The 11,960-nt window shown below is 38.7% G+C and overlaps 1 protein-coding gene across 1 annotated transcript; it reads right to left on the bottom strand.

Moving 5' to 3' along the window:
* Positions 1-1,403: 1,403 nt before the first annotated feature.
* On the bottom strand, positions 1,404-3,721 carry LOC141004049 (butyrophilin subfamily 1 member A1-like). The gene is made up of 4 exons (XM_073475545.1): positions 3,678-3,721; positions 2,229-2,331; positions 1,801-2,142; positions 1,404-1,705 (listed from the first exon to the last, which is right to left on the bottom strand). Exons 2-4 carry the CDS (start codon positions 2,320-2,322, stop codon positions 1,404-1,406), a joined length of 738 nt encoding a protein of 245 aa, XP_073331646.1. The 5' UTR covers positions 2,323-2,331; positions 3,678-3,721.
* Positions 3,722-11,960: the final 8,239 nt, after the last annotated feature.

Below are 11,960 nucleotides of genomic sequence, written 5' to 3'. Positions count from 1 at the left end.
ATCACAAAAACTTTAAGAAAAAAAATAGAAAAAATATTACTGAAAACTATACAAAATGCAAAATAAATTGAATTTCTTGAATAATATTTTGTAGAAAATAGCTGCAGTTTTGATGTGAAAAGTTATGACCTTTCTTATTGACAAAAATTTGCATTTTTTTTATTCTCATGATGACATCTGACAAATGAAAATATTTTTACTGTACATCCCATTACTGAAATGAACAAATCTGTATGTGCACCAGAAAAACAACAACTTTATTGATAATCTGATCGGGTCAAGATTCTGTTGTCTGCTGTGACTGAAGTTTCCTCTGAATCTCCTCCAGCTGCTCACTGAGTTTCTTCTTGTGGTTCCTACTTTTCCCTGTCTGTCATCTTCTTTAACAAATCATTTGTTTTGCTCAGTATTGTCTGTGTTTGCATGTAAAGTGTTTCATCTTCTTGTCTTCTATTGATCAGCTGAGTTTTGACAGCTAATGTGATTTCTTTCATTTTAAAGAATCGTTCACCTTCTGCCGTCTTCTCCACTGACTGGATCTTCTTCTCCATCTCTTTAATGTTTGTCTCCATGTCCTCCTGTTGTCGTCTCAGTTGCTCACTCTGGTTGTGCAGTTCTTTACTTTGTTCAGTCAGTTTATTATGAACCTCCTGCTCAAAGTCTTTCAGTTCCTCCTCTTTCTTCTGTGACTCTTCTTCAAGTCTTGCCAGTTTTTCCTGCAAATCCTCGATTGTCTTTCTGTCTCCCATGAGCTGATGACTGTCTGTCTTTTCAGTATCTGTGTCTGTGTGAATATAAAAACAGGTAACAGTGTTAGATTCAGTTCAGACTTGTTCTGCTGATGCATTTTGTAGAAAAAAGGTGTCAGAGTGAACACCACAGAGACAAAATACAAACATTTTAAATATTTTACAGCATATACAGTTTTTTATTACAAAATTAAACACTATCTGTAACAGGATCTGAATTCTGACATACTCAGTTAGATCCTGTCTGCAGTTTCAAGGTGGACTGGAACCAATACCAGCTCATGACACAAGGCCCAGCCAGGTCAAGTCACCAAACTTAGTGTAACATTTTACCATCTATACAGACTTCTCCTTTTGAACATCTTTTTCTGATGAAATTGAGCCTTAATTTATATTATTTTTAAAACACAGCCCCCAGTGACATATTGTGGCCAGTCACTTCAGTTAAACTTACCTTTGGTTTGGATTTGTCTCCATTTCCACCCAACACAGGCTGCTGCAAGAATAAAAAGGAGCACAAAAACCACTATAACACTGACAAGAGCAGAATAAGATGTTACCTCGAGGCTGTCAGCTGAAATGACAAAACACACAACAGAACAGTGGTTATATACAACGAGACATCAGCTGTTGGAAGAAGAAATGAAAAGGATTTTAGTGGAGGGAAAAAACACCTGTAATCTGAATATGTGTCTCTCTGATCTGGTTGATTCTCTGTTGTTGGACTCTACAGGTGAAGCTGTTGCTGTGTCTCTTCTCCACAGTCACTCTGCTGCTGACAGTATAGAGGTCATCAGGACCTCTGACTGTCTCTGTAGGTCCAGCAGAGAGGAGGTTTCCCTCAGCGTCCAGCCAGAACACCTCAGGTTCTGGATACCAGCCTGCAGACTCACACTGTAAATCTAACACACTGCTGTTGTATTTAGTCGTTGATATGACAGGTGTGGAGAGAGAACCTGATGATGGAAGAGAGGAGAACAAATGCTACACATGGTGGCTTTAAACATTATGTAGGAGCAGTATGGACAAAAAAAATCGTACGCTGACTCACCAACAACAAGCTCAACAGTAGATTCTTTACTTTTCTGGGGAAAGTAGCATCTGTATACTCCATTATCAGAGAGTTTCACTGCAGAGAGAAGCAGTGAAAGGTCTCCCTGCTTCAGATTGTCGATGGACACTGATGTTCTTCCTTTGTAAGACGGGTTTTGGTTCGCCAGGTGGTTTCGACCTTCATGCCACACATGGACAAATCTGGGCTCCAGGTCAGGTCTCCCCCACTCCACACTCTTTGAAACAGCATCCAGGGGAGGTTCCAGGCGGCACGGCAGGACGACGTCTTCACCAACTAATGTCACGATTGTTTGAGATGGTTGAGCCGCCTGAGACTGGCCTGGAACGACACAGAACACATTTAAAAAGCTGCACTCAGAACTTCATACTGGATTCACATGGTGCTGGTGTTTGGGTGTAAGTTACCTCTAAAACAGCCTGCCAGCAGGAGGAGGGTCACGGTGTGTTGATACACCGAACCTCTGATGGAACTGAACAATCCATGATTCAGGCAAAGCATCTTGGAATTCTGGGAAAATGAATAAGAATTAATTTATGTAAAGAAATATGCACTTTTACTTTTACAGGTCCAACTACCAAGCAAAATATTTGAAAATGATTCCAACATGATTAAATAATAATAGTTTGCTCTTTACCAATAAGGAGTTAACAAATAGTGATTTCTTTGAAACTTCTGACTGGTTTCTGCTTAACTGCGGCTGATCATTAAATTTTTTACCAGTTCAACAATCAAAAATCAGTCTTACTCTCTGACACACACACACACACACACACACACACACACACACACACTATGGTACGCAGGTAAACATTAACTTTTTTCCCTCTTAATAATTCATTTGCTCAGGTATCGTTGTCTCAGAATATAGAAAGAGTGGCATTTAACTTAAATATTGTGAAGACGTTATTATCAGGCCTCAATAGTAAATGAAGGAATTAAACTTTTAAAATGGGTAATTAGTCACACTACTCCAACTATAAACACATATTGTACAACATATATTTATTTGATGACAATAAATGAACCTTCATTCCTTGAGTAGCTTGTAAAATAGGGATGTAGGTATAGGTTACAAGCTATTATATGACAGGTAAGCAGGAGCTACATGCTAATGACCCCTGTTCCCTGCAGTACAGTGAGGGAACATTTCCTTTACAACTACTGAACTTTTGAACGGCTTGGTCGTGACCGTTGTTGGAATTCAGCCAGCAACCTTTTTCACCATTTTCTACCTGTTAACCGGTCATGGTCCAATAAAGGCAAAAAATTTTAGGAAATGAATTGACACTGTGCCCCTACATTTGTAAACTCTGTCACATAAGTGTCATTTAATACACCCAAGTCGTCACACTTGAGTTGAAGACACGGTGTTAAAATATTACTTTGGTAAAAGTGAAAGGCGAAGTAATAAAAGTGATTTCCTGGCAATACATGTACAAGTCTCAAAAGAAAGATATAAAGCTATTTATTTATTTATGTTTTTTAATTATTTCTGCCACCAAAATGTAGTGGAGTGGAAGTATAAAGCAGCAGAAAATGGAAATACTCAAGTTGAGTACACAAACCTCAAAATTGTTCTTGGGAAATTTACTCAATTACACTCCATCGCTGGTAATATATAATACACAAACATAACATATATAAACAAGTCAAAGCTGGAAGACGTCTTATATGAATGAGTCAAACACACGGTGAGACATTCGGCAGTTGGCACACTGCTGCAGCTACAGAGGCGGCTCTGATCAATGCTTTTGCTCCACATTATAAAATAACACATTCACTGAAATGAAAGGGTCATGAGAGCACCGTGAAAACTGAAATAAAGCTGTATTTAATAAATAAAAGGTACCTACCTGTTGTATCTCTGAGTCAGTTCTCCCCTCAGACTACAAAGCTGCTCAACGAAAGTCCTCTGATAAAAAAAAAGACAATAAAACAAAAGACTTTGACCTCAGTCACAAAGTGTGTTCTATTTGAGCACTTACTGTGTTTACTTCTAGACTGGACTGCATCAAAAAAGATTAAGTTATCTTATGTTGCAACTAGAGAAGGCAATTTATTAAGAAATTACGGTTGTGAATGCTGGCTGCTGAAAAGTGGAGGCTAAACTGCATTGCTGACTTGAAAATGTGGAATAATACTAATCAGAATCAGAATCAGAATCAGAATTTCTTTATTGTCCCACAACGGGGAAATTTGTTTGCCACAGCAGCCAAAGGACAGAATATTTACAAAAAAACAAAACAAAAAAAACTATAATAATAATACAATAGCCAAAAATTAACAATATAAATGAAGAAGGTAAGAAATAGAATAGACTTGTATATACATATAAACATGATATTGTACAAAATTAACAGCAGTGAATTTGTATTTACAATATAATAATAAATATGGGTTTTAGGAAAATTGACAGTGCAGAGTGCAGAATGAGGTCTACTGTGAGCAGTGCTGATTGTAGACTCTGACAGCAGCAGGAAGGACCTGCGATACCTCTCCTTCACACACTTGGAGTGTTTTAGCCTATCGCTGAAGGAGCTGCCCAGTGCTGTGATAGTGACCTGTGTAGTGTCTGAGTGTTTCTTATACCTCCTGAGCTCTGAGTAACAGGACAGGATAGGACAGGATCAAATGCTTTTCTTTAAGAATATTTGGGAAGGAGACAATGTAGAGGTCTCATGTTCAGGATAACAACACATTAGTCCTGTAGTGTGCTTCAGAGAATAGCTAAAGGAAGAGGCCCACACCAAGGACTGAGGAATTCAGAGGTTCAATGTATACATTTCCATCTAAGGATAGGGAGAGGTTCAGGGTTGATTTAATGTACACATTTCCATTTAAGTATACAGAGACTAACATCAACATAGTCACGCACACACCTCCATGTACACATATTCCCTTGAGAGAGAGATGTTATGCAGACCCATCCTTTTCTAATAGGATAGAGGGGCCCTCAGTTCCCCAAAAAGGTAAACAATTAGAGAAATAGGCGGGCCTGAGCGAATAGACTCTAAAAAGACACACACACCAGAGAACGGGGGTGATTTTGGTTGATCTCCTAAGACTGAGGGTCTGAGAGGAGTTCTGATAGAGCAGAGGGCAAAGTATTTTGGGCATCACTTTGCTGAGATTTGAGAATACCAGGGAGTGGCCACACTCTGGTTCGGACGCTGGCTTGAAATCTGTTTCAATAAAGATTGCTCTGTCAAATCCACCCAGCCTTGCCTCCGCAGAATCTTTTATCAACATACTACACACCGACACCTTTCGAGGACGACAGCCCATACACCTCACCTGCAGGGGGTGGGACTCCTTCACCAGCAGCGATGACAGCTTGTCCATCATCCTGCTGTCTCCCACCACCGGCACTGGGTCAAGAGGGCATCCCAGGATGGAGCTGGCCTTCTTGATAAGTTTATCAAGTCTGCTCCTGCCTGCTGCCGAGATGCTGCTGCTCCAGCAGACTACAGCACAGAAAATGGCTGATGCCGCCACAGAGTAATAGAAAGTTGTCAGGAGTGCCCCCTGCACTCCACAGGACCTGAGCTTCCTCAGCAGATGGAGTCTGCTCTGACCTTTCTTGTATGCTGCTGCAGTGTGATCAGTCCAGTCCAGTTTATTGTTCAGGTGAACTCCCAGGTACTTGTAAGATGTCACCATCTCAATGTCCGTTCCCAGGATGTTCACCTGTGTGCAGGTAATAAGCAGCTGAAGGAATATTGTGGGTTGTAATAGTTGGGAATGGTCTATTTGTTAGGGTTAGTTAGTGCTTTAAGATGTGTATACGTCACTGATTTGCAGCAGAGGGCAGCATAGGACCATTTACACTTGTTCTGATGTGACAGATGTGACAGAGAGAGAGAGAGAGAAAGATGGCATATGTGGCCAAAAATATGTGGACACCTGTTACTTATGTTCTATGGCTGTTCTCCCTGATGTTAGCTTATGAGGATTTATGGCAATTCTTGTTAAACGTGCCCCTGTGCATAAAGCAGCCCCATAAACAAATAGTTTTCCCAGTTATGTGTGGAGGAACTTGACTGGTTTGCACAGAGCCCCGACCTCAACCCCATCTGACAGGAGCCAGACCTGAACACCTAACATCAGCGTTGGACCTTGCTAATGCTTTTGAACTGTTATAGCACCAGACTGATTCCCCTCCTGGAAAGTGGTTTAGAAACTGCTACTCATCCACTGAGATCACCACATTTTCTTTTATAGCAGATTCTTTATCTTCTGAAGGTGTGGTCACTTTTGGTCTGCCTGGTCGTGCTTCGGATACGGCTGATCCAGGTTCTGAAAAGTGTTATAATAAACCGTGAGTCAAGCCTTGATTTGATGCCTTGATTTGAATAACAATGTGATATCCGGCTTTTCCGCTTGTTTGTGTGGCCATGTTTCCCACTATCACAGTGCTACTCAATAAGTGATGAACTGCTGAAAACTTAAGTTACAGCCATTATCATAACAGGTGAACAATGGCTGCAGGTGAATGAGCCTCTGATGAGTAAATCACATCCACCTGAACGTTATCTTAGCACATGGGAGGGATCGATTCAAGGACATCTGTTCAGCTGGCCAAACTACAAATGAGCTTATATGTGTGCTGACCTAAAAATAGTGTGTGGGATCTTAAATACATCACCTTCATTTTTAATGTCACATAACATGGCTGTTATTAAATGTGCAGAGGCTGAGACGTCCCCCTTTTACTGACAGGTATTGGTCATGCCCTTAGTGTACTAGCTCCTACATTTCCCATGATGCAACTCGACAAACTGCTCACGTCTTTCAAACTCCATTCTACGTATTTGTAATACAAGTTTTCTACTAAAACTTGAAAATGAAGTTTATATGACTGTGTTCACAGCTTAAGAACTAAACATAACGAGTAAACTGATCTTAATAAATTTCAAGTGGACACACCGATGTTACACATTATTATATGAAATAACAACATATTTCACTAGATTTCCTTCTGTGTCATTCAGGTCTGCTACTCTGCTCTCAGTAACCCCGACTGGCTCTGACAAGCTGAATAAAACGCCTCTCTCTTTCAGACCAACTAAAACCTGAAGAAACAGTAGTCGTGCTATAAACTGCTGTGGTCGGCCCTCTGCACAGGAAAGGGAAGTGCTACACCTTCACCTACAACATATTAGCTTCCATTTAGTCTGTCACTCAGTCAGCAGCGAGACAACATGGAGGTCACAGCGCTCTGCACCAGACTGAGTGAGTACATTGATAATATAGCAAATAATTAGTATTTACTGTTATAACTAACACTCGATCACAGCACCTGCTGCTTGTAGTTAGTTGCAGTTTCTGATTATACTCAGGTTGGGTACATAAGAAGACATTTATGTCTGATACACCGCTCTCTTCTTCTGTCTCTCCAGCAGTGAACGTATTGATGCTACTCACTGCTCAGAGCGCTTACTATGTTCACAAAACTGCGAACGGTGAGTTGATGGCTGTTAAATAGCTTTTTAAACTTCAACAGATGATTTTGAACATTTATTTAATCCTTGAACAACATTCTTTCTCACCGAGAGCGATGAGGGAAAAAGCTGAATTAGGTTTTAAGTTTTCTTAAAGAGTGGATATCTTTGTCTTTTGTTTTCTGTCACAGATGCAGCTTTTCCTCACATTGATCCAAACAGACTACAATTTTTGGAGTATGAGTCCTTTTCATTAAATTGTGCTGGGCTTCACGGTCCAACTGAATGGAGGGTGATGACAAAGGTTCACTCAAATACTTCTCAATGGGAGACATCGACAGGATCCTTGAAGATTAAACCAGCCTTTGTATGGCACAGTGGAGAATACTGGTGTGAAAATAGATCCGGAGAGAGAAGCAACTCTGTCAACATAACTGTCACTGGTATGTTCAGAAAACACTGACTGATACTTTTATGGTTTAAAAGCAGCAAATCTTGGTTGCAGTGTTGTGACTGAAGTTCACTAACTGATCGTGGTCTTATTCTGCATGATGATTTGTTTTCTTGTTCAGCTGGTGACGTGATCCTGGAGAGTCCTGCTCTCCCTGTGATGGAACAACACAATGTCACTCTGCGCTGTAGAAAAAGGGCGAAATCCTCCAACCTCCCAGCTGATTTCTTTAAAGATGGCCGCTTCAGTGGGACTGGATATACAGGAGAGATGACCATTCACAGTGTTTCCAAGTCTGATGAGGGACTGTACAAGTGCAAAATCTCTGGACCTCAAGAAGAATCACCGGAGAGCTGGCTGGCTGTTGGAGGTGAGAAATATCAGTGTTTTAAAAAAGTAAATACTTCATCAGAAAGTAAAACCTAGAGCTTGTAGTACATTGTAGTACAGTACATGGTATTAATTTAATTATTTTTATATAAAGAGAGAGTCTACAGCACGCTAGCTGCTCTGTGAGGCTGTACTTGTGATACAAGCTCACATCAACATGCTCACAGTGATGATACTGGCATGTCTAGCTAGCATTTTTATTGCAAGTGTTTTGAAATAAATCACACTATTGGTAAGAATTAAAATTTGACCTTATCATGGTAATATGTATAATGTGATGGGGATAGGAGCATTTCTTCCTCTGGGGACCATGAATGTCTCTACCAAATGTTCATGGCAATTCATCCAGACATTGTTACGACAACTCACACAAATCTGTCCCTACCTGATTTTATGGCAACCCATTGAATAGTTGTTGAGTCATGACAACCAGAAATGTCAACCTCATGGTGGCTCTGCAGAAAGAGTCAGGAAGTCAGGAAGTCAGTCATCGTCAATAGTATTATCATCATAATAGTCATTGTCTAGGAACCATGAATGTCAGTAAATTCCTTATCCATCCATCCATCCATCCATCTAGCAGATGTTGAGATACTGAATAAGTAAAAACTTTGACCAGCAGTTGGCACTAGAGGGAAAGTTGGAGGATCACCAAAGAAGTTAGAAATAATCCTCTGGGGAGATTTAATACATAAAGCCAAATCCAGCCATCTGATAGCTGTTTAGCTGATTTTCTGTCATGGGATTAGGGTTCATCCTCTGAGGACTATAATTATCTGAACCCAAATTACATGGCAATCCATCTCATTTTTGAAACCACCTTTTCTCATTGTGTTACCAGCATATAGTACTCCTACACTTCATGGCCCAACACCTCACGACACGCCACCTAACGATGGTGAAGTAACTCCTGCTCCTCCTCCCAGCCCTGGCTCCATTCAGCTCTCCATCCTGCTGCCGGTTCTCTTCACCATTCTGTGTGTGGCCGTGCTGCTGTTGGTCGTGGGACTGCTTCAGCATCGTAAACATGGAGGTACAAACTAAAAATAACATCCTGAAAATGTCAGAGCTTGTTTTAAATCTTGGATATGCCCATTGTGTTATTTACTTGTCCACTTTTGCCACACCTCTGTAATTAAAGATAAAAGCCAGAAAAATATAAAACTTAATGAAACTTGATTTAGAATCACATTTTTTGGAACTTGGATTTTAAAAAAAGGCAAACTTTTGTTGAGCTTCTAATCTCTTTTTTTTCTCTTTTTATTTGGACTTCAGTGGAATATTTTTGTTAAAAACTCAGTCAGATACACAACTTTTGAACCAGTTCTTTTTCTATTTTTTCCAACTAGCTGCATGCTTTTCATCAGAGACACCAACAACAGGATCAGACCCTGGTGCATCAAGTATTGAAGGAACACAAAACATTTGTACAGGTATTATATATTGCTGTCATTGTAGAAATGTATTTATGTGTTTCTGAATACATGTCTTCTTATACTCTAGGATGTCAGCATTGTAGTATTGCCAAATGACACTGTCACTGATATTAAGTTTACATGTATATATATGTGTCAGTCATACCACTAATGTAACATCTGTTGAAATATAATTTTCAATTTGTTCCAGTGTACCAATATGTCACTGATGATGATCCACAAACGAGTATATATGCTAACGTCCCGAGACGCAAGAAAAAAAGAGGTAGTTGTGTTACTTCATGTTATTTAAATATTATTGCACTTGTTCTGTACTTAATGCAGGTAGTTCAAAATTACCCATGCTGCACTTTTGTATGTGCAATTTTGTTTCCACCTGTGTCTATGGGTGACAGCATCTGATCTATAGTTTTTTTGTTGAAATAATGGATGACTGTAAATTCTTTTAATTTTACAGGTCGTCGGGAGGCAAATTTAACTGCGTATGATAATGTGACGTATGCGGCCGTCTCAAAAAAGAGGAACAAGAGAGGTACTATATTGACTTTGTGATACATTTAGCTAACATTGCTTTAATAACAGATTGTTGACCGTTTAGCACAAGCAACATAAAATCTGTGATGCAACAAAGTATGTCTTAGTTGGTGTAGATATGCTTATGTGCATTTGCTGAGTTGAACATTTAAATTGGACAAAATTTTAGCTCTTTAAGTCCGGTCTGGCATGTTTGTAAGTGATCATTATCATCATCATAAGCCTTCATCTGAGAGCTTCACCTCACTCGCTGCATCAATGTCTATTTTTAAGAGTGAGGGTTTTCTCATTGTTTCAACAGTGAAGCCACCCTGCTATATCTGTTGTCTTTTCATACATCTGATGACGCTGTTAAAAAGAATGAAGCTGCTGCAGCGTTTAAAAAGGCACACTGTGGTTAACCACTGTCACTATGGTTTGAGTTTGACTTGAAGACATGTTGAGAGACAGATCTTTACCTTTATATCAATGGGGTGTTAAGTTGAACACAATTCAACATTTATCCAACCCCTAAATTTCAGCCAGCCAGATATAACGTGTATATACTGAGCTTACCTGCTCCTTTAGTTTAATGATTTGTACATTTTGATTGTAGTTTTTCTGTTGAAATACTGGATAATAATGATGATAATTATTTTTCCTTTATGTCTCAGTGTCTACAGACGCAAATCAAGCTTAAACAAACAAAGCAAAACAGAGGAAGGAGAGAGGTATTTTATTTTAAATTCTGATTACCTAATCTCCATCTTACCAAAATACTGCAAGTCCCTTATCCATTGCATGAATGTTGGACAGTTACAATCTTTCCTTCCATGTGCTTGTTTCTATTGTATGCATGTCAATGCCCTCGGTAATAGAATGTACTAGGCCCTTTTAATTTATTAATTTATTAGTGTTATTTATTCTTTATTTCTTTATATCTACTTTATGATGATTGTTTTGCATTATTTGTATATTTGTGTTTCCTTGCATAATTTAGGTTGTGTAACCTCTGAATGTTAAACTTTGTGGGGGGAGGGGAATATCTATATTGATGTTCAAATATATGTTTTTTTAGTTAATGCAATTTAATGCTAACACTTTATAATAGCCTGTGTCGATAAATGGTAAGTTTATAGTTAATTAAGCTTTAGTTAATAGTTATTTGACTATTAAAAAAAGAACAATATGACTTATTAAGTATTTATTAATTAATAATTATAAAGGTTTTTAAAAATCAGTTGCAACTCTACAATAAACAATTGTCAAAAAATAGTATACAAAGTATGTCTTGTTTATTAACAGCAAAACAACCTAAGATTGATTATCTATGAATTTACCATTTGTTTATGATAATAATTGTTACCAATTAGATTAATATAATGTCAAATTAACTTGTTGCACAAGGCATAAGTTTTGGTGAGTCAAATTGGTTTATCAAAAATACAAACTCTGGTGCATCTGCATAACAGTTAATATGAAATGCATAGTAAATTCATGCAGAATGTCTAAATATTAGCTATGAAAAAAAAACATAAAGAAGTAAGGAAAGTCTGTTGTGTTGTATCATAGCAACAATTTCTTTAGTTTTATTGTTCATTTTTTACACAGCTGGGGTAAACTGTCCATCCTGTGTCTCTTCCAGGTCACAGAGCTGAAACACCTGAATGAAGGATGGAGGAGAGACTGTGTGAAAGCTCCTTTAAACATTGTGTCAGACTGAGAAGTGAATGCAACTATAACCTGGGCTCCTACAGCAATTTGTAACTTTTTAATAATTACTTGTCCTTCCGTACCTTTTCTTCTGTATTTGTTATGTTGCATGTGTCCGGGTTTTTGTTTGCTAATTGCTTGAATAAAAGCAATACATACATATTTTTAACCCTTTTTATCTTCTGTAAGAAC

Source organism: Pagrus major, chromosome 10 (genome assembly GCF_040436345.1).
Source record: "Pagrus major chromosome 10, Pma_NU_1.0".
NCBI lineage: Eukaryota > Metazoa > Chordata > Actinopteri > Spariformes > Sparidae > Pagrus > Pagrus major.
This window is presented reverse-complemented; position numbering and strand designations above follow the sequence as displayed.

What these genes read in the sequence shown, in the direction of transcription:
- LOC141004049 (XM_073475545.1), bottom strand. Translation starts at nt 2,322, where the DNA reads ATGCTTTGCCTGAATCATGGATTGTTCAGTTCCATCAGAGGTTCGGTG. An exon ending in GCTGGCAGGCTGTTTTAGAG is followed by an intron (nt 2,143 to 2,228) that starts GTAACTTACACC and finishes GTGTCGTTCCAG; the next exon opens with GCCAGTCTCAGGCGGCTCAA. An exon ending in TACTGTTGAGCTTGTTGTTG is followed by an intron (nt 1,706 to 1,800) that starts GTGAGTCAGCGT and finishes TTCCATCATCAG; the next exon opens with GTTCTCTCTCCACACCTGTC.